This window comes from Pocillopora damicornis, chromosome 13, assembly GCF_964200805.1.
Source record: "Pocillopora damicornis chromosome 13, jaPocDami1.2, whole genome shotgun sequence".
NCBI classification, from domain to species: domain Eukaryota; kingdom Metazoa; phylum Cnidaria; class Anthozoa; order Scleractinia; family Pocilloporidae; genus Pocillopora; species Pocillopora damicornis.
The window spans coordinates 11,508,929-11,535,533 of record NC_142682.1 but is presented as its reverse complement, the minus strand read 5'-3'; the positions used below and the strand labels follow the sequence as shown (position 1 = coordinate 11,535,533).

The window sequence follows — 26,605 nt, the reverse complement described above, 5'->3', positions numbered from 1 at the left end:
GTGATATTTTGTTGAGAATATACTGAGATCCAGCTCATATGAGGCCAAGAGAGATTTGACTCACACTGTAAAAAGAAATTTAATTTTTTTCAAATTTTACAAGTTTTGGACGGATTCACAGCTTGGAATAATTCTTCTGATTCATTTATTTACAATACGCTTCCCATCCAGCGATACAGAACACTCTTTCCTTATTAAAATTAATTTTTTTAAATACTATTTTGCCCGTAAATAAAGAAACGAAAATATTACACATGAAAAGAAAATACTCCTGTCGATTCTGAGCTGGCTGGCTTGAAAATTTACAAATTAAGCTTACTCAGGCAATTTTCAAACACTCAAATCGATATCGTTATCCAATTTAACACTGTGAAACTTCGTCAAACTTCACACTTCACGCTCGAGTATTGTTTAACTATGAATTATGAGCATCTTGGCAGTATTGTGTATTTAAAAAAATTCGCAAAATGCACTTCATACTGCTTCTGTGGACTACGAATCTTCATGTATTTTCGTAGTTGTCTTGTACAAGCGTTGCCTTACATTCATTTGCGGAGAGTTTTAAGGTAAAATTTTTTGAAAATAGCCATGTACCACAAAATGAACGAAGAAGTCTTTTGACCACTGATATACGTATAACGGCACAATAAAAAAGTTGATGTGAGTTGAGAAACTTGATTTTAACCTCAGAGTTTAGTTGACTGAAACTACTAGTGTTAACAAAGTTTCAAGTTATGCGAGGGTGTCTGAAAACGAAAGCTACCGTTAACCGTGATATTCAAATGTACACGTAGTTAAGCGGAGTTGCGTTCCACTTGTCAAAATAAAATCAATTTCAGCATGTAAAAAGATTTGGACCGTATTTGGAACGCAAAACTATAAATGACGAAACAGAAGATATTTAAGTGAACTTGAAGGTTATTTACAATATTTTTCATTACAATAAAAAGACCAACCCTCTCCTTTTTTATTTAAAAAAACATCCAATCGTGTTAATTCCCTTCATTACATTTAGATACTAGCCGGTCACTTCGCGCTTTTAAAGAACTGTTTATATTGTGATATCAAAAGGATCATCGATGGATGAAGACGAGGGGGGGTTAGGGAGAGCAGGCGTGTCTTCTAGTTCAAAGCACGTCAGAGTTTGATAAGCATTTGGTCCGCCAACATCTCTAGGAACTTTCTTTAACCTTTCATGACGCAATCTGCAACGAGAAGGAACATTCAATTCAATTTTTTTCATGGCATTCCCATGTATACCAAGTGGAGCAGTAACATCTGGTCTTGTAATCATTAGGATATTTCAGATAAATTCTCACCTCTTTCCGCATCCTTCCCTCCAAGGTGATTTCTTTAACTCTTCAGCGATAGCATGTTCGTCGATTCTAATAGTTTTCACATACAAATACAAATCACAGAAAAAAATATTAACGACAGAACAGGAGGGCCAAAAATATACCAACTACAGTAAGGTTATGATAAAGGAAGGCTTATTGGGGACCCGTCGTTATTTATCACGGGGGGGGGGGGAGGGGGTGAGAGGATTTTGGGGGCATTGTATGGTTATCAGGAGGAACGAGGGGATCAGGGGGAGGATCAGGGGGGGGGGGGGCCGCTATAGAAAATTGACTACCAAAGAGGGAGGACCATTATTAGGATTACTTTTGACAATTGATAGTTGTTTTAACAAGTTGGTGATGCACATTATCAGAGGACATTGTTCATAATTGCCGGCAATTTTGTCACTGAGGGAGGTATGGCTGGTTCCCCACACAACACTTATGCCGATTTTTTCTCATTCATAATTATACTTTCTTCGCCAAAACAACACCTGTTGAGACGGAACTTAATAAGATTACCAAACCAAGGAAGGTTATTATAGAGCTTACATAAAATTCTTCATTTTTTATTTTCATTTTCAGTCGCCATTTTGGACATGAATCTCTTCAAGCTGTAGTTATGAGCAACATCTACTTACACAAGCGGATCTTTTCCATGAGAACTGGAGAAATACGGGATAGGTTGAGAATCCAACTACAAAGAACAAAACAATGTTTCAATTTAGAATACTCTCCGTATTTAGAGGTGCTGTAAAGCTGTATGTGCATTTTGAGTTTACCATTTACAATGTTCGGTGAATGAATATGAAAAAAACGAGCGCAAACAGTGAAGGGCAAAGACAGAGGTCTGAGTATTGCATTGCGGCTGCCTTGTACCCAGACCCCTATCTACCGGGGAGGGTGCGCAAGGAAGGAATGGAACTCTGGGAGAGCTGTCTGGTAGGCTAGATGTTCAAGGTGCTTTACGCCAGGCAAAAAATAAAACAGCACATAAAAAAGGTTACAAAAAGGGTGAAACTTGGTCAAAAATCGCAGCGCGGTAGCCCACTATTTTCCAGGCACTGACCTCGTTTGCTTTGTCGGATTCTTTGGTGTCATTTTGTGACGTAATTTCGTCAGGATCATTTGCTTTAGGGATGTGAGGCACAGTCTGAGGATCCACCAGTACATCATAGGGCGCCATTGGATGTTGGTAAGACACAGGGTTTGTTATGTCCCATATTTTAGGCTGACCAAGAGTACCTAGAGCACAAAGAGTTTAAATATACTGCTGTGATTTTTGTCGACGCCAAGCAAGATATCTATGAAAATTTGTTTGAGAGACGAAAGGATAAAATCAATAAAATCAACACTAAACAACTAGAAATTTGAAAAACAAAGTGTGAACCGCCGACACTTGAATGGAAGACGGATCGACAAGAAGAGTATTTATCACCCTACGCTCTTGACTTCAATGAATCAAATTGCTCTTACTGCGACGAAGGTAGAAGAGCCAGTTTTGAATACAACTGGAAGAAAATCCCTGCGTCTGTCATCTTTAAGGTGACAGATTCTGCAGAGACGCTGAAGAACTAGTTTCTAAACTACAGGGGGGTACAAGGTATACTGCGAAGACAAGAATCTTCTTCATTAAAATAGAACGAAACAAAACATACCAATGAAATGTCCGTCCATGGTCCACAGTCTGACTGTACAGTCCAAAGACGCAGTCATCAACACGTCAATATTCCATATTTCCAGCGGTTCAAGGCTGAAAATTTACAAATAAAACATGTCCATGATGCTGCATTTTAACAGGCAAGTTTTCCTTACCAAGTTCGCATGTCGAGGAATAATTATTCGCTATACGAAGAAAAATGTCAACTGAAGCATATTGTTAATCAACAACAAATTCCCAGAGCTAAAATGCGGCAGTGAGGAGAGTTGGTACCTGGACAATAAATGTGATCAGGTTAAATTGGAGCTTGTCAGTTGTTGGATAACAGAACTTGCAACGGAGAGACTCGTCAACTATTCAGTCCATCTGCGTTCCCAAGGGGAAAGTATAATTGATAATTTGGTTGTTCACAGATGCCTTAACCATGGAATTGCTTCCCGTTTCTAAGACTCATGGTTCCTTCACAGTTGAAAGAGAATTGAAAAAGAAAAAAGAAGAGAGAATTGCTTACCTGGTGATGCTCTGCACATGTGCACGCCAAAAGAATAGACCTACAGGAACAGATATAACATAACTCTTAACTTAAAAGAACCATGCAATTTTGATAACTATACGAAGGGGGAGGTTCACACACTCTCTAACGATTAGTAACACTCCATAGTTAAAACACGTTATTTCCAAAAGAATTTCAAAGTTATTTTACATACGAGCGCTTGCATAATTTTAGCCCCACAATTCAATGACGAATTCTTATTCTGAGGTGGCCTACCTAACAAAAAAGTACCTTCGTTTCTGCACGATAAAAAGTACGTAATTAGGGTTATGATTCCCCATGCAGGCACACTCAAACTACACAAACTATTAGTTGCGACAGAAGGTCCTAGCTTGCAACTACTCGGAGAAAATCATTAAGTTCCACTCACGTTCCGGGGGTTTAGTGGTTTTTCCTCTCATACCGTAATCCTCGACATCCCAGACCGAGATGAAACCTGAAGAAATGAAAACCCAAGAACATTTTGAGGATTAACAAGCCTTGAAACTCTTGGGCGACAGTATAGCCGCTGTTGGTTCTTTGCTACCAAAACAATGAAAGGAAAACTTATTCATCTTTAGTGGTAAGGAAAAGCATTTTGTACCTCCAGGATACCGTAATTGTCCACTACCGTTTTGTTCCCCCCACCCACCCCCTCAAGTTCAAGATGTATCTCACAACCGAGCGGGGTGAATAGGTGAAAGGTGTGATAAATACGGAATACACGCACGGACGTGTTGCAATATTCTCCATACACATCGAAAGTCAAAAAATGGAATCAAACTACCACGACAAAACAAAGTCCACCATTACCGAAGCAACAACAAGAAGAACGACAAACCAAACAATCCACCAACCTGCTGAATCAGCGGTAATGAGTTTGGTATCGTTTGAAACCGACGTCAAGGTGGTGACACCATACTTGGACTGTGAACAAAAAAGAAGCACGATGAGCCTTTGTAATGTGCATGTCTAAAGATGAGATTAGGTGGTCCATGCCGACGGAACTAATCACGATTTGCGTATCATGAAACATGATACCACTCCTCTACATAACGTCAGATTTCCCTTCTAATCTTTCCATACCCTCATTAGTAGCGGGAAGACTTGAGACGACTTAGTGAGAGGTTTGCCGGGGGTCTGGCACCAATAATCAGTACTAGACCCCTTGCAGACCCTTTGGCCGACTTGCATTGCACATTGCACACGCTGGTGCCGAACGCTAAAAAATCGCTCACCGGAGAAAACGTAGCGTAAAGAGTGCCACCAGTGTAAATATTCCAAAAGTGAATCAGCCCTAAGGAACAATAGCCACAATGTTAGTAGAGCATAAAACAAGAGCATTTTAGGGGGCACTTTTAATATCGGTAGCCTACAATTTGCGGAAAAGTCGAAGTACACAGCATCTCTTTCATAATTAGGGATACCGCAAATGTACTTGACGGTGCGACACCACGAAGAATAAAAGCAAACTAACGAACAAGAGAACACATCATTCAAGACAATCACTTATTTTTCAGTTTTGCACGTCCTCTTCTTCTTGGCAAAGTATAAAGCCGACAATAAGCGCCTAGAGTAAACGTTCGTGGTAAACTGGACAAAAAGCCAGAACTCTGAAAAAGATGCCCCGTTTGGTCTAACGTCAAAAGGACGTGTAACCTTTATTAACATCTACGGGCTCAGCGAAATCACATTGTAACGGAGGATATCACCTTGGTCCTAACGATGAATGGGACAGATTCGTTCGATAACATATAGTAGTACCTTGTGGTCCACTGGCCACCAGAGTGGCAGCGTCTTTCTTCATTGCTCTAGCTTTCAAGAATATTATCTTACCAACAGCATTTCCTCCATCCACTGAGAAACAAAATAAGAGCATGAAATATGACCATTCAATTAATTCCGATAACCCTTGAAAGGTCAAGAGATTAGAGCAACTGTAATTGTCTATTCGTGAATTTTTTTTTATCGAGTCTCAAAAATAACCCGACGCAATTTTAGTGTTTCTTTACCTTACACCACGATTAGTTTAAAAGCTCGCACCATCCTCAGTCAGAAATCGAATCCAAATCTAAAAATGATGACGATTTGTCGCTCGCTTTTCCTTCACTTATGTCCAGAAATGCACACAGTAACGAAAATGGCAGATTTTACGAAACGGAAGATTTTTTTTTCGTCGAATCGAGTGAATGTTCATAGATTTGACGATTTTTCGTCAAATTTGTGACAGCGAAAACAGCTTGGCGGAATTGATAATTCTGACGATTTTGACAAATTTTAGCAAAATTCGTCAAGGCGAAATCAGCTGGGCGGATTTGACGATTTTAACGAATTTTCGCCATTTTGGTTACTGCATGCATTTCTGGACTCTTTGCTTTATGCAGTTTGCGTTTTTTTATTTCGAGCTCTTATCGGCTCCTTGTGATATTTTCCTATGTTCTAATTGGTTGCTGGGATAATTTCGTTTGGTTTTACGTTATCTAACTGGGGTTTCAATAAAAGCCTATCATTAGCGGTCTGCCGCTTATGGACACTGAAGTTATTTAAACACCTGCTCAGCGAAAATGCACTCTGTGCACGTAGAGTGGCACTGATGCCATTTATAAAAACCTGACATTAAGGAGGCAAACCCTTCAGTAAGTTCAATAGTCCATTTTACAGTTGCGTGCTTGGCTGCCAAGCCTTTGAACAGGAGTGAGGGTAAGGGTGTCCTTGTTATGATATAAACCTTGCTGCTTTTCAGATGTAGATTACTTTGTTATCGCTTACTAGATACTGGTCTCTATCACCAGAAGGTCACCCTCAACCTAACTCCAAATCATAGGCTTGGCAACTAAGTACATAGCTGTACAGTGGCCTATTCAAGACTCTTTGGAAATCGTAGGAAATGTATGCTGCGTCCAGGTGAAAAAATTGTGTCCGCCCGTTATGCTTGAAGTCGCCATAACCGATGGCTTTCTTTGCGTACTTACAGTCTTGAGAAGACAAATTCTCCCCGTTCTCTTTGGTCGCAAAGGGTGAAAATATGTGGCAAAATATATGCCCCGAAATCTGATTCCAGATGATGATCTATACGAAAAGAAAGATGGTACATGTACTTATGTGGTTATCATGACGGCAAAAACAAGAGCGACCAAAAAGTGTTTCATGAAATTTAAAAGTGATTTCAATATCTATGGTAAAGAATTTTGAGACTGCGTGCTACAGACCAAAGTTCCGAGCATAATATTCCAGTTGATGAAACTGTTTTTGTACTTAGTCGACTATGGAGGCCATGAGCTATTGTACACGGAACGAGGACAACATAGCCAACAATTCTTGAGCTATCAATTGTGCCATTGAGGGTTACTGTCTTTGTCTATTTTCTTTTTACGTGTTAAGGTTAAAACATGTTAAAGACTGTGAAAGCTGTTCCAAAGAACATGAACTGATACGAACTCCAGTCCAGGTTGTTCGAAGGGTGCCAAGTTAATGTTATTCTTTGGATTCCGTTGGACAGTGCCATATTTTTAATAAACAGTTCTCCGCCGGATAGCAATTTATCTGATGGATAGCGTTATCCACCCTTAAAACAGATTGGCCATAATTTGCTATGAAACTGGATTAAGTGGTTGTACCTCGCCGTCATAACTAGAAGTTGCCAGAAGGTTTGGTGGACTAACTGCTATCGACAGTATATCTTCTTTGTGGCCGTTGACCTAAATACACAGATAAACAAAGGAAAGGTGTAAAACGCAACGTTTGCGACTATTATAATTGTTGGAGACACTTTTAAAGAGAAAATATGCTCCACTATCGAAAAGGATATAAACCATTTTACTTTTATTTTTTTTAACAACGTTTCGAAAGTGCAATAAAATGAACAAAATGTTCGACAATAAGACACCGCCGTTGGAACATCCTACTAGCCGCACATCTAAAAACCTCAACGCGCTATTCACAAACAGCTGCTGCAGCGGGTGGCGTGAAAAAATGTTAAAGTTTGAATCAAGGGTTCCTCCTTGTTTAGCTCCTTGTCGTTCAAAGACATTGACCAGAACTGAAAAAGGATGTGAGAATCTTTAACGAAATTGGTGAGCGGCCAGTTTACCAAGCAAGAATCAATATGGTAGCATCCGAAGTCGAACTTAACGCATTTGAAAGTAATATACGAAAGGTCAGGTTTCGTGTTCTGGTGTGTTGTATGGTGTAAATAAACTTACCAGGTCGTCTTTCCAGTAGGCATATGGATGCTGCACGTGATGAAAATCTTCATTATCATCCTGTTGGAAGATGTCAGAACAACATTATCAACGCAGAATTATATAATAAGCTGCATTATATACGTAATTCGATTGGGTCATATTTACTATCTACTGAAAGACAGACGCAAAGATGCCGTAACCATTGTTAACTTTGCTTCTCTATCACATAAAACAAAAAGATTTCATGTTGCTATGCGGCATGCGTCTGTTCTGAAATAAACCAGATAAGACGTCAAAACGAGGAAAGAACATCAATAACACACTAGGCTGCGCCTCATGATATGTGCCCTTTTTTGTTGTTATTTCGGCTGCGCCTCATGATATGTGCCCTTTTTGGTTCTTATTTCGACTGCGCCTCATGATATATGCCCTTTTTGGTTCTTATTTCGACTGCGCCTCATGATATATGCCCTTTTTGGTTCTTATTTCGACTGCGCCTCATGATATATGCCCTTTTTGGTTCTTATTTCGGCTGCGCTTCATGATATGTGCCCCTTTCTTGTTCTTATTTCGGCTGCGCCTCATGATATGTGCCCTTTTTGTTTCTTATTTTAGCTGCGCCTCATGATATGTACCTTTTTTGTTCTTATTTCGGCTGCACCTCATGATATGTGCCCTTTTTGGATCTTATTTCAGCTGCGCCTCATGATATGTACCTTTTTTTTGTTCTTATTTCGGCTGCGCCTCATGATATGTGCCCTTTTTTGTTCTTATTTCGGCTGCACCTCACAATATGCGTCTTTTTTTCGTTCTTATTACATCCCAACGTCATCTGTGATCTATTGTTACGGACGCACGGCAATATGGGATGTATGTGTTTAACAGAGTGAATACAAAGCTCATCACAGATTGAAGCTAATTATTGGCCTCCACAGTTTTTGGTGCCACGAGCGCTGTGGTAGAACAACCAGCTACAGAAGCTAACGCATCGTATTTAATTTCCAAAAGTCACTTACGGAAAAAAGATTTATTCTTCTGTCCCAGCCGACAGAGATGATATATCTGTAATAAAAAAGACAAAGGTAGTACGTATTGGTGTCGATGGTTAAATTTTAAAGGGAAATGTCCAAGCTCATAAGGAAAGTCGTGTAATTTTTTGTGAAGCGTTGTAAACAATCTCTCCAACACAAAAACGAAAAAACATAAAATGAGAAAAAACACAAAACAAAACAAGAATGTTTTACTGTACCTGTTTTTATTCAGTACTAAGTAAGTCAAATCTGCCACTTCGTCCACGTCACTCTCTAGCACCAAACGAGAAAAAAAATTGTTATGAATGAAGGTTTTTACCAAAGGCAACACGTTAGTAACACATACATGTACAAGCATGGCTCAGTTCCACGATAGTTTCTACTACGTTGATGCCAGCTACTGGCCAACAGCCACACATGCACGATATTGAGGCGGGTAAACAAATTGTCAGTTAACGAGCTGTAGCACAGAGTAGCAAAGAGCAATAAAGCAGTTTTTCAACTGAGTGCGGGAAAGTGATCCATAATTCCAATAGTCGTGCTTTATGCCGCTCTCTGATTGGTCAAGAAAACTCACACCACCCTCTTGATCGATCAGATGCAAAACTGAAACCAATCACGACTTAGTCACTAATGCCTCAGGCAGCTTCTTGATTTTCCTTTGCTTTCTCATAGTTTCTTTGCAATTGTGTCACAACCTCCCACCCTCACACCTTCAGAAGTTAGGTAAGAGTGGCGATGAGCTCGGAGCAAGACAGTGCGATTCAATGCAAGTTGACTAACAGAAGCCTAACCTTTTTCTAGTGTTCTTAGACAGTGGCCATTGTTGTAGTTCCATATTCTAAGCCGGCCGTCCCTTCCGCCAGTTATTAACCTGTGCAATGATAAGGAAAGGATGGTTTTAAACCTCAAGAATTCTGTTGAGTACCCTAACATTTCACGACCAAAGAAGTGATGCCTCCAAACCAGGGGTCAATAATTTTTGTAGTAAATTAACACTATAGGTGGACACGAAACATTTGTCACAAGTAAAGGACAGGGAAGATGAGTCCCTCGAGAAGTTTCGAGGCCTAAACAGAGGGATATATCTTTTATCTAATGAATTCTAACTTCTTTGTTTGTTTCTCCCCTACTGCCTGGGCGTATCATGGGTTTCAATAACTTTTTCCATAAGCGGCTGTGCCCTAAAGCAAAATTCAAACGCGAGAGCCTGCTCGCGACTAAAGAGACGGCGGTGAGAGGTCTTTCAGGCGATGTTAGACTGCCTTTATTAAAACCCATGAGAGCGCGCTTTTGACGTTTAAGTGTTCATTTGCAGTGTGGATGAGTGATACTAAAACCATACCCGTAATACACGTGCAAGGTTTACACAAGAGTAAGTTTCGATTGCAAGAGGAAAACGAGGTTTAAAAACTGTTGAGTACCTTACCACGATGGGCAGATGTTGTTTGTCAAAAAGTATTTGCTAACCTTCTTTCTGTAGAGTCAAAGCTCATGCATGTGACAGCTTGATCTCCATGCGCTTGTGAAAACTCAAACACTGACCGACCCGTCTCCAAATCCCAAACTTTAACCACCTGAGGAGAGAAAACGTGAGTCAAGGGAGGCAGGTTAGGGTACTGGCTCCGCGAGCGGGTAACATGAAGCAAAACCTGTGTTTTGTTTTGGTCATTCGAGTGGGCCTGACAGGCGAAATACCCGCTTTGATCTCACAGATTAAAGGAGATCCTTGCAGCCAGTTCGGTATACATACTTCGTAACTTGTGAGGAACTTTTTCTGCTAAAAGAATCTTTCTAGGCAGCTTTTACCGCAGCGGGCATCAAGAACCAAGTTTTGAGGATGATGAAGAATCAGACAAACTTAAAAATAGGAAAAAGAGAGAAATAAAAAACCGCCGACGGGTTTCCTATTTTTTTTGCCATCCTTTGGTATAGTCGTGAACCGTTGCATCATTTTTAGAAAAGAGAATTAATGTTAAGGAAGTTAATTCGTTTCAACTTACGGAATTTTCCGAGGCTGTGACGACATGTTTAAAGCTTTTGTTGTACTTCAGACACATCACTGGCTCCTTGTGAGTTGTTATCATGTCTTTTGAAGAACTTCTGCTATTCGAATTGAAAACATCTACCAGTTCAATGCAAGGTATATGCTGAAAGCCAAAAACGTTGCTACTAGACAAAGAATAGTGACTAATACAGCAAAGAAAACAACAAAAAGAAGACATATTGTTCGTAGGTAATTTTGTACTTCCAGCTAGAATGTCTGACTTGTAAACAGTACAAACTTGCTATGTGTCGTGTCACGGCCACGAAACATGATCAACAACCACGAATCTGGTAAGCTCTAAATTTTCTTCAAGTTAAGAATGCTTTCATACTTCAAGTATCAGTCTTACTGTTTAATATGTCACTATTAACACAAGTTAGGGTGAAAGTGAAATTAGCTCGTGGGTCAAAACGCCGATCACGCCTGGAATTATTGTTAGAGACCCTCTGCAAACAACCATGGCGACTGCAACGACAACGAAGTGATACTAAAGATTCAATGAGCGGAGCTAGGTTGTAACCCCAGATAACACTATCCAATGGATAAATCGCTATCCAGCGGAAGAGTGATAAAAAGTGCTCCGTTATCCACTGGATAGAGATTCATCCTGTGGATAGCATTATCCAACCTTTGAACAGCCCAGGCCTGAACAATAGACTTGTGCGTGCGTTTGAAAAGTTTGTCCTCTGTTAAACAGCAACATAAAATCACCGATTTTTGCGAGATCCGAGAACGAGAACCCCGAGAGTAAATTATTTATATTTCTACTTGGTACTCAACGGTGCCCTCAAATTGTTAAACTGAAGACAAGGTCTGACGCTCTTTAAGATGATACAGTTATGGAGTCTCGCGTGAAATTCTAAACAAAGATACCAGCTCATTTATTGAATCAAAGTTTTCGTCGGAGTCGTCGTCAAGAATGCGTAAGGCCTCTACTATCCCAGTTTCCATCGCACGAAGCGACAAGAAGTATTGCTAATCCCCCCGGGAGAGAATGCCAGTTAATTGCAGGTTACCACCCACCTCTTCCCCCCCCCCCCCCCCAAAAAAAAAAAAAAAAAAGAAAAAAGAAAAGACCTTTGCATTAGCTTTTGCTGACAGTTTGCCGGTACATCATGTTTTCTTTTATTTTGATTGAGTACCAGCAAACTTTCAGTAACAGTTAACTAAAATAATTCTGTACGAAGAGATATCACTGAGAGAATATAGTCCAACAACGCAAAAGAACCAACAAAGGCCCGAACCAGGACAACTCGATTTGGGGATTAGCCTACAGAGAAACGTTAAACTAACCTGTTCTTCAGAGGCAAAAGAGCTATTTGCTCAGATGTGGCAACAGCAAGACCTCTACTCGCGGAGTTGTAATGAATGGCTGACAATTCACAAAAAGAACAGTTTTAGTTACAAGGTCAAGAGCAAGTAAAGAACCAGTCATTATTTTATATTTTCTAAATCAGTATACTTCTCGGCTCCAGTACCTACCCGCTAGATCTCCTCTAATCTTGTGTGCTTTGGGTCGTACAGTCAGCAGACAAGTGTGATCATGAAGATCCCACACCTGATCATTTAATTGAATCGCAACGTTAGCAATAAATACACAACAATGGATTGTCATCATTGAAACTTCGCTTGGTGGAAAGTATAATAACAGAAAATGGAGCACATTTCGATTTAGAGTCTAAATAAAAAACTGGCTCATCAGAACAACGCAAAGCATTTTCTAGGGAACTTGAGAGAGACTTAGGTAAAAAAAAAACAAGCGAACTGCTTGAAAGGTACGACAACGCGAGTGACCAAGTCACCACTGGTTTTGGTATAGAAACTGATTGGTTGAGAGAATGATTCGAGATTTCCGTTCCGAACAAAAAGCATAATAACACAAAACTAAAGCAACCCAGGTTACTAGACACTCAACCGAGTGTCGACAGTAATCCGGGACTGCTTTTGTTCTGCAAAACTTCACTCGGTGATTGGTCCAGAAAACTCGCGCCACCCTCTTAACCAATCAGATTCAAAACTTAAACCAATCAGATTCAAAACTTAACCCAGCCCTGATTTAGTCATTCGCGCTTTCTCCCGCCTCTTTTCCCGCTGTTTTAACTTGGAGTTCTAATTGGCTGATGATGATTTCAACCTTCATTCCAATAGGCTGCTGGGATTACTTGGTTTTTCGTCTTTCGAAACTGAAGTGAAAACTGCTCCAATGTTGAGACGTGATGATCACACAAAGTAAGTGGAAAACTTGTTTAATAAGGATCGGGACACCATGCTTTGTCGCCATACCTTGACAGTTTTGTCCGTAGATATACTGAATATTCTGTCATCTTCTGGGCAAATAAACAAATGAAAAATCGGCGCCGTATGTCCCCTTAAAAGACCCGTCGGTTTACTAATAAAAACAACAAACAAAATAACATCCTTAATCACGACTTAATCAGCAACTAACAAGCTGCAACTCAAAGGATTGATAGAAATTGATGAGGGTGTGTGGCAGGGGAAGGCTCTCAAAAATTTGGGTTAGAGTTGGAAGAAAAAGTTTACTTTTGCAATTACAAGGGTCTCAATAACTTTTTCCATAAGCTGCTACGGGTGGTGTTATAGGCGGCTGTGCCTGATAAGAGGCCCTAAGACGAAACCAAAACATGAAAGCCAGCTCGCAGGATAAACAGACCGCGGTGAGAGGTCTTGTAATCGGCAGGAGACCGCCCGCCGGTAAACGGCTTTTACCGAAACCCTTGAGTTAATTGAGTTTGAAATACGCAAAATTTGGAGCTGCTCGCGGGTTAAAACTAACTGAAATATTCTGGGTGGCCAGGTGCTAATGAGCACAAACATTCTCTGTAAAATTTCTTCTTTTTACCATCGTGTGGCTGAGAGAAGTTTAGATGTATCGAACTGACCATTAGAGAGAAATATAAATATGTCCTAATATTTCGATGATTCAGTACCAACATTTTTGTAGCTTGATAGGAAAATGAAGAGCTCATGTTAATAAGCAAAAATGTGCAAACAAACATCCTCCTTTGGAAGGTAGGTTTCTTGGCTAAAGATCCTATTCGAACATAGAGCGTTGAATACAAATTATCAATCTTAAATGAGAATGGTAAATACCTTGGAACGTAAGGGTTCCACATTCGCACAAGTCTGTCCATTCCTTCAGGGAGAGAAAAATCGATTTTGATGAGTAAGAGGTATTGTAAGTACACGCTCCAATAGCTTTGGGATCATAATTCAACAGTTTAAAACTTCGTTTGGAAACTTTTAAAAGTGCCTTACCACAAGCTTTACGTCTTGTAAACTAGATATATATGCTTGGCAAATATGGTAAAACATCCCTTAAGGACTCTCTAACGATTTAAATCATTGGTGTTAGGGGTTTTAATCACTTGAGTTAAGTCAAATCAGTTTAAATCAGCACGCCCTACGTTAAATCGCTGTGTTCTCTCACGGTGCGTCTCTCCACCTGGGGTATGTTCCAACACTTATAAATAGGCCATTAGGGTGGTACAAGACACATTAGAGAAGTTTCTAATTGATTGTCGTAAAACAAAACCAAGTAATCACAGCAGCCAGTCATAACAAATGTTTGCGCCATAAGCAGCCAATGAAGACTCAAGGTAAAAACAGGCAAACTACCAAAAGCGCGGGAAAACACGAGTGACCATGTCACGTTTAGTTTTCGTTTGGCGTCTGATTGGTTAAGAGCCTGGCACGAGTTTTCTAGACCAATCACGGACCGAAGTAAAGCAGAACCAAAGTAATCCCGGGTTACCTCCGACACTCAATTGATACTACACCCAGAAGAAGCACAGACAGTATCACAGACACAATACAACATCAGAAAAGGGTTTAAATTACGCCCTACCTCCAGTCACAATGACATTTTTCTCTTTGCAGAAGTCAAATGTTTTGACTCCTTTGTACACTTTGAACACTGTCTGGTCACTGTCTGCCCGTCTCCTTGGCTGCATGTCACGGGAAGTGAAAGTTTGAATTTTCTTTGAAGCACCAGTGGAATCTTTTAATTGTGATTCTACATGAGTGCTCCCCATTGTTTGACCTGAAAACAAAGAAAATCTTCTTTCACTCAAAGACCGAGCTCACAAGTTACCATCTTTCTTTCAAAATTTGCTCCTAAAGTTGAGCCAGAATGTAGCACGAAGTCGTTTTATTATCATGGCTGTGATTATTTATCAAAATTAATTTGTGACTACTTTAATTTCTAATGCCATTTTCATTTTTCAACCACAGACTATCTTTTAGGTAAAGTTTTCTTTCTATGCGTTAGTTAACAGTAAAAACATCAGTTGAGTGTGGGAAATATAGTTGCATTTAGAAATCAAAATATGTCCGGGATTCAACTTCAAAAATAACCAACCCTGCCTCAGTCGAGTCTTTCTCTGTCTCTAGTGTGGCTTTTGAGTCACTTCAAAAAGATCTACAGCGATTTAGTTGGTTTCCTTAGTTCCCCTCCCCATACAGTTTAGGAACTCGCCTCACAAATGAGTTCCCAGTGGCTACGCTAACCTAGCACGTGGCCGCAAAATCGGAATTGGAAAAATCGGAATCAACTCATTACCGGGGCGCAGGGAGGAGGGTAATAGCCTCAGATTTTATATATCGTCAAACGTGTGACAGAATTGCTAGGTAACTCACCAATAACCAAAGCTGTTTCTGGGTGATTTGAACAAGATATAACGGCTCTCAAAGAGTCATAATACTTCAGCTGGGAAACCCAGTCTTCGTGCACTTTCCACCTAAAACAGAAACATCAGAAAATCCAACAAATTGGTTTGGTCCCAAACAAGCAAGCACGAAATGCCAGAAATACTAAACAAAACGCCATTCTTCAATACAAAAAACTATCAGTTGTAAACAATAAGGGATTGAGTTTGTTGCAGTTAAGGTAAGTTATGTTTACGAAATCCGACAATAACAAATGTATATTAAATTTTCCTCTAAACAAAGCTTTTATGAAGATTACGAAACAATGTCCTTTATTCAAACAGTACTGCAATATCTATCAATAAAACAGCAGATAACTCTACCTGATACAGGTGAACCTAGCATTTTCCGAATTCACAACACTGAAGCAAGAAAGAAAACCAAGATTAAACACCAGAAACGACACAAAGTAGCCGTCAGTATTGAATTAGTGACATATTTTCTTTTCAGTTCGAGACAGCTCTTCAGTACAGGGGTAATTTAAACAAAATTAAGCACTTTTGCTACAAGAAACGAACAACAATGCCAAAGAAGGTTATCTGGTTGTGCCAAAGAGTGAGTCAATCTAAGGCAAGCAAAGCTGGCCAAGAATTTAGATGGTTCTAGTTTCCTATAATTAGGCTCCTTTTGTTCGAAAAGAGGATAACGCTATCCATAAATCCATAAATAAATCTCTATCCACTGAATAGCAATTTATCTGGTGGATAGCGTTATCCGCACTTTGAAGAAACAAATCTGACCCAGATTGGTCAGTTTCGTTGGAGTTACTGGCTCCATGAAAAGCTAGATAGTGAAACTATTAGCTCTCGGAAATAATTTTGAATGAAGTCAAAGATTTTTTCAAAGATTTCTGTCAGGATCCTCTATAAGATCTTCAAAGGTCCTCATGAAGATCTCTAAGGATCATCAAGGATCCTTCTAAGATTTTCACCGGGGGTAAGCTCATGATCCGTCCACACAGTAGTAAAACTATAATTATCTTAGACTAGCAAAATAGTAATTGAAATGGACAAACGTAACACTTATACAAATATCATCTTGATAATTAAAAAAATATATATATTAAAGCGTCGATCAATTCTAGGCTTCAACATCCCCCCCCTCCAGGCAACCCACAGGCATTTCACTGTTGCCTGTGCACAAGGGGTGAGGAATTTTAAGCTTACCTAGCTGGGGTAGTGAATTTGAACTGGAAGTGTCGAGTATTTTCAGTGGAATACAAGTGTTAGATCTTTAAATATTGAGGTTTTTAAGGCAAATAGTTTACTTATGCGAGCAAACGACCAAGAAAAAAGGTCTACAAGGTCTAGGTTTTAACACTAGATCAATGAGTAGAAAGTCATGAATGCTGATTTCACCTTTTACAAAAAAAAATTGGGTGGGGCATTTGAATAAAATTTTTGCCCCAGGGGATAAGGGGGCAGAAATTTGAACTAACCAATCTTAGAAAGTTCAAATGTCTGAGGAGTTGGCCAGGGGCAGGATGTTGAAACTTTGAATTGACGAATGCATAACCTCACTTACTTACTTAAACATATACACAATGTATAAAATTGTGTCACCAGCATGGAACACAATAAAATAAGAGTCCTCATGAAAAATCCAAACTTCAAACCTTCATATTTCACACTCTGATGCTCTACCGCAGAGCTTACAGAAACTTTATGGTGTGCTCAGAACCATTACTATATATCTGTATGTGACTGCAACTGTGACAACTGTCCTGAAAGCATCATTTGATTAAACATAATGAAATGCAATTTAACAAACTTGGTGTGTGATTATTTCACATACCTATCTATATTTACACTAGCTATCCCTTCAACTTTTGGCATTTTCTTCCAATTTCTGTAGAAATTAATGAAGAAAAATGTTAAATTTGTTAAATTTAACAATCCTCAGGTTAGTAGGTAACACTCAAAACCATCACAATAACTAATTAAAAATAAATACCTTACAATAAAATAAAATTCTTTGTTTTATATTTTATGTAATGTTCAAATATTGTGTATCTTCTTGAACAAAAGACAAATTCAAAACACACCATGCACCTCTACACATACTTAAAAATTCATCACAAAGCCAAGAAACCTTACATTGTGATACAGTCATGTAGCAGACAATTTTTTTAAAACATGCTGTCTGTAATTTAATAGTAGCGAGAAACTTATTTGCATTAATTGAATTAAAAAATACATTTTAAAATTTTTTTGCCAATCTACTTCCAAAACTGACAATCTGAATCCTTAATTTGATAATTATTTAAAAATAGGAAAACTCTTCTTCAATAGAGAGTGTTTCTTTCATCTTTAAAATTTATGTCTTTCACCCCTAAGAGTGACTGGCATCTAATTTATCCCCTGAATCACAGAATAAAGGAAAAGAACAAAAACAAAAGAAGTTCTTGATTGTTGACAAATTCTCATTGTTGGCAACTTAGGAAATGTGCAGATAACAGTATAGAGAATATCCATTTGGATCTCATGGTGTTGAGGCTTTAAGTCTGAATAGCAAACAATACTCAAACGTAATACCTTAATGTTTCCCCTACAGAGGTCATGATGAAGATATTTACACATCCCTAAAAGGACAAAAATCACCATTCATCATTCATCTACATCATCAGTAACAACCATCATGATCATTTGGACTGTTTTAGCTTTTCATGCATCTATTATGAAATTACCTGGCTGTCTCCATAAAGAATAATACATTCATCTTGTCCTGTTGAACTACATGTAGTGAAAGAGAAAAAATGACCATAAAAACTACTCTAAACAGCTTTTCTAACCTTGCACATAATTATGTTTAATATTCTACTGAATGTACTATATCAACTGACTAAATTGTTCTGTTTTTGTTTTCAAGAGGAACACAATCATAGCTACATGTATCAAATTATTATGAGCCCATATGGAGGCATATGTGTGAAAAAACATCAGAAGCAAAACAAGTCTTTGCTTGCCATTCATGCTCTCCACACACTCTTTTTGCAGTTGCTTCCCTTTGCCTAAAAGAGGCAAAATATGCCCTGTTCAGAATGCTTTATAACTGAAAAGCTAATTGTTAAAAGAATGGGACAGCTCTCCTTTGATTCATTATGCCCAGCAGAGTCTAATGGTAATACAAGACACCAAAACAGGTGACGATGAAAGAAGTTGTTTTTACTTACCAATAATCAAGTCTAAGAGGAGTAGTCTCCAGACCAGTAATTTGACAATAAGGCTCAAATGTTGATAATTCAAAAAATTGAATTTCCCTATCCCTACAGAGAGAGAATTATGTCACTCAAAAGTTATTCTAAAACAAACATACATGTAATTACATAGTGCCATAATTTTTGTTAAAATTTTGAACATCCCAAGGAAAAAACATTCCTCACTTGCAAAAAGAGAGTCCTCATGCAGTTAAGATTCAGAAAAAAATCAATCTCATATAAAATTTGAACAAATACAGTCTGAAGGTTTAACTGTGTACATTCATGTTCCTCTACATTTCTTTCATAAAACAAAATAAATAAAACAAAACTTACCCTGTTGAAATAATAAATTTGTTAAATTGAGGCATAAGAACAAAATCTGTAATCCACTTTGTCTTCTTTGTTGAGCTTTCAAACTAAAAATGGCCAGCACAAAATGGGATAAATTCACCTAAATAGAACTCTAACTTATCAATTTTTACAGATATCAAATGTATCGAATAAAACAACTTTATTGATGAATTGTACCATTAAGTTAGTTTAACTTAATTATCCTTCTTATAAACAATCTTTCTCATACTTCATCAGTCCTTAAAATACAACTTACACTAACCAATGGCACACTGGAATACACTGGAGTTTATTAGCCAGATGCCTAACTGTGCCAATCACCCTATTTACCCCACCCACTTCATCCCCATGGAAAACATTTTTTTTAGAATTAAAGATTTGGAAAAAAAAACCTCAAATGAGAATTAATACAAGAAGAAATATCGCTGATTTGCATGCATTATTTGTCATGATCAATATTTTTTCCTCTTTGCTTAAAATGTAAAACCTAGCCTGGATACCTTTCAGAGTCTGTACTTATTTCTCAGAGTCTGCAATAATGAGAGGTTCCTTGAACCACAGACCCTAGACAACATGGTACAAGGACTACTCACATGAACTGCATGTTTCATTCTTTTAAATTCCAAATTTTGAGACCAAAATGAAACAAGGCCATCCTGTAAAGACAAAACAAGACAATTTCATTACATTACTGTACTTCAAAACCACTACTTGCAGTTAAATAATTAAGTGAGAAAGTACTCAGAGATCAAAATTACTTACAATAAAAGCAAATAATGTATATGATAACAACCAAGACTCAATAAATTCTCCTTGGATTAAATGGCATGTCTTATTCAATGAGTTTTGTAAAACCAAACCATGAGCTTCTTTAACTAGTTGGTGATCGTTTCCTTTATTCCCAAGACCTGGTGCAATGTTTGATTCTGGGTGATATTGTGTGAAGAAATAAGATTCAAGTCACTCTCAGGGTTTGAAAGAAAATATCACAATGAGCAAATGAAAAATTAAGAAAATCAAGCAAATCATCTTAAGTGCAAGAATACGTGAGCAACCAAGTGGTCAGAAAGAATAAGTATCCAGAGTTTTCCAGGGCAATCAAAGCTACTGGACAAAGAAAAGCAAAATCAATTGCAATCCTTCATCTCCACATTCAATGTAAAAATTGCTCTATTTGACTTGAAGCTCAACCTTTTTTGGTATAGGTTAGGAATCCTTTATTAAATGTCTCCCACTCATGTGTTAAGCTATAAATATCCTAGCACCTTGCTAACAACAAGGAAGTTGTTGTCTGCTGTATGGCACAGTCTTATCACATGTTCTCTCTGAGAGGAATTGGAGTTTTCACTCATAGCAATAATTGCAGGGAGAGTAAAAGCAGTCTGTAAAAAAACAGGTCATAAAATTAATATATATGAAATATAAATACATGATTGTGTAACGCTTCTGAAGTGACAAACATTTAACAGGCAGACAATTTGAACTCCACTTTACAAGTACCCTTCCACAAATTTCCTTGAAATTCGTGGAATAATTTTGAATACTACTAATAATAATTATTAACAGACCTCTTTAGATCGCAAGTATGAATCCTCTTTTTCAGCATATTCAAGTTGCATGAAAGTGCAAAACTCATCCTGATAGAGAAAGAAAGTAATAAATAATCAAGTTAGAAAGAAAGAAGTGTCCAAGCACCAAATGCACAATGTGTGATGCTGCTACTGATTGCTAATGAATTTCTTCATATCCTCAACCCTTTAACTTCCAGAAGTGATTTAAACATAAAGATGTAACTTCTCCCTAAATGTATATGATCCATGTGTTATTCTGCCAACAGGCAATGACAGAGACTACTCAAAGTTATCTAGTAGAAGTTACTATCTTCAGCTGATCTAACACCAAATTCTCCAAACTAATTTACAAGGAAGTGTGTAGAGGGGAGAATTAACAATCAAATCTAATGGGAGTTAAAGTGTTAATTAAACAAAAACCCTGCTTACCAACACCTCTCACAGAAATAAGAAAATTCCACACAAAAATTCAGTTGGTGATATTGGATAATCAAGGCGGCACAAAATTAAAGTCTCACTGTTTTTTTCCAATCTTCTGTTTTTTACAACTTTTATAGTTACTATCAGTAAGAGCTTGCAGTTGTTCCCTTGTTCTTGGACATTAATTTACATGTGCATGACATATCTGTAGAAAGATTTGTGTCATGCACACACACACACTCACACACATAAAACCTTGTTGATACAATTTCTCAGTCCCTTACACATGGTTCACTAGTCACATGCAAATGCAATTATATGCAAGGAAAAATTACACATGTGAACTACCCTGAGGCAAATAAAAATGCAAACATGAGATCCAACACAAGATATGAAAAAAAAATTTTTTTCTTGCACTTGCATTTGCTTCCCACATGTTTGAACCAGGGCAGAACAAACACAACATGAAAACCACAGGTTCCTACTTTACAAAAAAATTGTCCCAAATTTCAAGCCATTTAAAGGATAGTCTTGTTTGGAAAGATGTGACCAGAGAGGTGGGCCTATGTTTTATGAAGAAAGGTACATAAAAATGGCTTTCCACCCACTCAGCAAACAGTAAAAGCATGCATTATCTCCTCAGAGCTCTGTGAACAAAAACTAGAAACTTGATCATTGTTAGCCACTGCTATTGCATATCTCACTTTCCTTCCTTTTTGCTTGGAAGTGTGAACATAGCTTGTACTTGTATGCATGTGAAACTCACAAAAGATATTAAGTCTTTGTTATTAGGCAAATTCTATGCCATAAAATAAAAAGCGTTAAATAAGTAAAGAACATTGTCTTCTATCTGAAGTTTTCAAATTCAAATTGGCAAGATGGTTACTCAGACAAGATTATTAAATTTGTCACAAGCTTTGTATCCGTCCACATTATGAATCACATTTTAAAAAATTATGTACAGCTGTTTCTCTCTTAGTTTGTAACTAGCAGATCACCCTCGTAATTTTAAATGTTTCTTGCAGTGAGAAAACAAGACAAAAAATGTTCACTCCTCATAAAATGGACACTTGATAATGCAGCCCTCCCACAAGATGAAAATAATTTTGTTTCTCCAGGACGACATCACTGTCTTTATCACATCATTCTCGCCATTTTTTCAACCCTTTTTTATTTCCTTTGAAAAGTTCAGAGGTATCCATGACCTAGAGTCAAAAATTAAAGCTGTACATTGACATCCAAAGTTTCATTTTTCTTATTTCATTGAGTTGTAAGAATTTTGATAAAGGAAATACAAAAAAAATAAAACATAAAATTAAACAGCAAAAACAGATGTATATGCCTTTTGCTATTTATCCAAAACATTAAGCACCAGATACATGAAAACAGTTCATGATACAAAAAAAATTAATAATTTTTTAAACAGGGAAAAGATATAATGCTGAAAATCTTTTACCTGCAAGTTGTAATCATTGTCAAAACTAAACTCATCACCCTCCATGAATATACATTTCTCCTAAATCTTCCAGAATGGATTTTAAAAATGCAGTTCTCAGTGTTTAAATTTACATAACTGTGACAACTGGACAATATATTTTTTTTGCAATTACAAAACATTGGTGTTGGAAAAATTGGCAGATAGCAAAATATCACACATTTATTCATTAATTTAAAGGCAGGCAGACATGTAAATGAAAAAATATGTCACTCCTTTTAATTTGACACAACTGTTAGAAACACCAGTAATTAAAGCTAGAACAAATATTACATGTTACCTTTCCAAATTAACCAAGCAAATCAATTACAAGGGAGTACCCAAACTCACCCAATTTATTTCACCATCAGATGAAGAATCTATTTTCATGAACAGAGCTGTAACCTGGTCTTCATTCTGTGTCCATGAAATTGGGAAAAAAAAGGGATGAAAACAAAAAAGAAAACATTATATTACAAGTATTAATCATAACAGCTTAAACACATAGCTCAAAAAATAAATTAAATTTGTTGTGTAAGAACAATCTGTATCTTACTTAAGTTGGACAGCTTGTCTAGTTAAAGGGATACTAAAAAAAACTCAGCCCCAGTTTGAATTAATAAAGGTGTATTTCCATTTTAGTTTGATTTAAAATTATACAGTATTGCTCAATCAAGTAAGTTGACAGTCTTGACCTGAAACTCGATTATCAATCCTCAAAGGTTTCGAGCATCAAGGATCGAGAATTGAGGTTTGAGGCTCAATCTATTAACTAAAGGTATCAAGGCTTAAGAATTGAGGATCCAGACTCTCCTAGGACTATAGGAGAATCTTGATCCGCTGTTTGAGGAAACAGTTTAATTCTCACATTCTGTCAATTGATCTATAGTCCTTGTATGCACAAATATAATTCTGAGCCATTAAATGAAGTTTTACCATAACTTTATCATGTACTTTAAAGTATGGCAGGTATGGCAGCAACTAACCTTGAATTGAAAATGAAACAAGTTTGTGATGACATCTTTGAACTCCTCTAAATCCAATGTTCCATTACCATCAGAGTCAGCTTCCTGTGAAGGAAATATTCACATTAGACAAAAATTTGTTTTGATAACAAAGTTAACACAGTACAAAATTTAAAGTCAATATTTCATCATCTAATCAGAAAGTACTTTAATTGGACTAATGAAAGTAGGGCACACAAAGACGAAACCAAGCAAAGAGACTGCAAATCTCACCTCAAAAGCTTGTCTCATCTTATTCAAATGGTCCAAAGTAATTCGGTCCTCAAGCTTGACAATAAGCAAATAAAAAAAATTCTGGTGTGTTATGAAATAAATGCTGTCAACTTTTAAAAATGAGACTTATTAACTAACTTCATTTTAAATTAACTATTTCAAAGATAGCACAGTAGAGTGTTTAAGGTCCAAAGAACTTTATATTATAACTTCTTTCTTGTTACCATGTACAACTACAAAAACCAACTGAAGGCAAAGTGCAAAGTACAGGTTGCACAGCAAATGTTTTATTAAACCCAAACTTAATAGGATCTCTATGGGTACACAATGCTCCAATCTAGCAGTCAGCCTAACATGAGATCCCAACAGTTTGCTGTCTGAACCTCACATACACAGATGCAGCTTTAAGTTGTTTATATCCTTGATATCAAGTCATCCAGATTGATTCATATCTGAGTTGCAATGTTCTTCTTCAAATACACCAGCAGAAGCTACTCATTTTTGAAGCACCAGCTAGTTAATTAGATAAAGCAGTGAAATGCAGAACTTACATTGAAATACACCATAACCTTTGCCTGGAAGTGTTTTTTTTAATTATTTTATTTTATTTTATTTATTTATTAATTTTTTTATCCCTTTACACCCTAACGTCATGTAACGTCATCACATCTGACCTGTGTGTGTTTCAACATTTACAAAACACTTTGTTGGAAACTGTAGTTCTGAAATAGTGATGCTAAATATAGTTTGACATATAAAAATAGTTGGCCTTTATTGGTCTACCATATCCTTAAATTTCAATCTAGCCCAGGAATAAGATATTATTGTAACAGCTAGACTTTTCTCACTTAATAACATACTTGAGATTATATAACATTCCTATTTGGTCATTGCTGACAGTATAAATACATGTAGGTTAAGGAGTGGAATCCATGATTTTCGCTTGCCACTCTCCAAAAAGTTAAGCTTTTTAAGAAAATCAAGAAAAAATTAATTTCTCCAATGTTTTGTTTAAGAGGAAAAATTTCCTTGAACTGCATACACATGCATTTAGTGATTTTTTTGCAGACTCTTATAATGTTTTGAAAGATTCTTAATTTGCACTTAGTTGCAGAATATGCAATCACAGAAACTTTTAAAACATCACTCATACCCATACTCCCAAAATTCTTGTTCATCTAGTCTTGTTCATGTAGTTTCCCATTACTTGTTAGACAAGTTACAGATATTATGGTATAACAGTTGGTGAGGCATGGGTTTGAATCCTGCTCAACATCAATGTCTTGCATTTCTTTGACAAAGCACTCTACCCCTACAGTGTTCATTACCCGATCCTTTACTCTAACCTGGGCCTAGTTATTCAAAAGGCAGATAAGAAAACATATTGCTCTATCCACCTGGATCCAGTTGTTCAAAAGGCAGATATTAAGCTACCCAACAGGTAGAGGGTTATCCTGGGCTGATAAGTGTTGACAAAGTGTAATGCACTATCCAGCAAGCTATCCAGAGGACAGTGCACATGTAATAATCACCCTTTGAACAACTGGTGCCAGATAGTGATTTATCCAGCAGATGGCAACCGAGATCAGGAGTGTAAATGGGCACTAGAATTCTCTCAGGAGGAAGTTGAGGTGGGGTCAGAACCTGTAAAGGACTGGCCAATAATTTCAAGGAAATTTTCAATACTCCTTGCTGTTCTTATTCCATAGGAAAGAGGAGAAGCTCCAACAGCTTCGTAAATCAGCCTCACAAGCAGAATTAAAATTTGACCCCACGGAACTAGTGCTCATTAACGAAATCGGCACCTGCTTATTAATATGGTGAGACAGGGACAATCAATTATTTACATGAATCTCTGTTATTTAAAAACATATTTTGCAATTATAAAACAGTGCACCAAGATCGCGATTAAACAGCCACAACTAACACTTCAATAAATTTGCTATAAACTTAGAAATGGAAAATGCTCAAGTACTCAAATACACTTAGAGGCACGTGCACCAAAAGCATGAGTGTTTACCTCGTTGAATTTTAAGCATTGAAATCAAATGTGCAAAATAAGCCACAACGACGAATAAGTTGTAATTAATAGAACTAAGAACGTCAATTATTTAAGCAATCACAAACAATTACCTCAACTCAACTTATAAATGCCGAAATGTTCCAATTTGCGCTGTATTTTCTTGCGCGGAAGGGTCAAATTTCACAAGCGAACAATTCAACATTCAGCCTCTGAGCTATAAATTTAAATAATTTACCTTAATCTGTTTAGAAACTCCGATGGCAGTGGTCGGTCTCTTGGGTTTTTCGTGCTCTTCCACATCCTCTAAGCCACCCAAAGTAGCCCTTCTCCCTTGCAATCCTTTGAAATCATTCTCGGGAATACCACCAAAAACTTGCCTTCCTTTGAACTTCGAAGTAATTGGAACACCAGGAACATGATGTCTCGATGTAACATATGTAGGATCGAGACCTAGTAAGTTTTTTCCCGGAGCAGTAGAAGGTCTTAGCTCGTCCAGTAAATCAACAAATTCATGAGATTCCAGTGCCCCCGAAGCTGTGGAAGGGCGAACTTTCTTTTGCGATTTTCCAGGCGGCATTTTGAAACCTTCCACCGTTCGAACTATTTTGTTACTCGCACGAGCGAAAAACTGATCGTTAATTGGCTCGTTGGTTGCTAAGAATCCTTGGCAACCAGTTTTGTTCTGTCAACTATGATAATTTCGACTTAATTCCACTTAGAACAATTTTCTCACATCCTTCAGAACCCCATTCGATCAGAGATATTTAGAACAACGGTAAAAACATGCAGCAGTGATTCAGACTTTTGCAATCT

General features: G+C 37.6%; 1 protein-coding gene across 2 annotated transcripts; it reads right to left on the bottom strand.

Annotated features, from left to right (window-relative positions):
* Positions 1-60: 60 nt before the first annotated feature.
* On the bottom strand, positions 61-26,605 carry LOC113683821 (cilia- and flagella-associated protein 337). Of its 2 annotated transcripts, none has more exons than XM_089191862.1 (37): positions 26,028-26,605; positions 23,770-23,823; positions 23,518-23,601; positions 22,883-22,948; positions 20,635-20,703; positions 20,332-20,448; positions 19,660-19,722; positions 19,049-19,131; positions 18,689-18,781; positions 18,203-18,248; positions 18,051-18,097; positions 17,311-17,364; positions 15,840-15,878; positions 15,448-15,548; positions 14,657-14,851; positions 13,903-13,945; positions 13,075-13,180; positions 12,274-12,349; positions 12,085-12,163; positions 10,748-10,850; positions 10,215-10,321; positions 9,539-9,618; positions 8,963-9,017; positions 8,730-8,775; positions 7,732-7,791; positions 7,147-7,227; positions 6,502-6,598; positions 5,294-5,386; positions 4,768-4,826; positions 4,387-4,456; positions 3,921-3,986; positions 3,509-3,548; positions 2,996-3,090; positions 2,407-2,582; positions 1,979-2,034; positions 1,320-1,385; positions 61-1,205 (listed from the first exon to the last, which is right to left on the bottom strand). In XM_089191862.1, the coding sequence occupies exons 1-37, from the start codon at positions 26,367-26,369 to the stop codon at positions 1,052-1,054; spliced, it is 3,261 nt and encodes a 1,086-aa protein (XP_089047988.1). In that variant the 5' UTR covers positions 26,370-26,605; the 3' UTR covers positions 61-1,051. The 2 variants fall into 2 exon arrangements, with proteins under 2 accessions (XP_089047988.1, XP_027056903.2); XM_027201102.2 differs by having other exon boundaries at positions 10,748-10,847.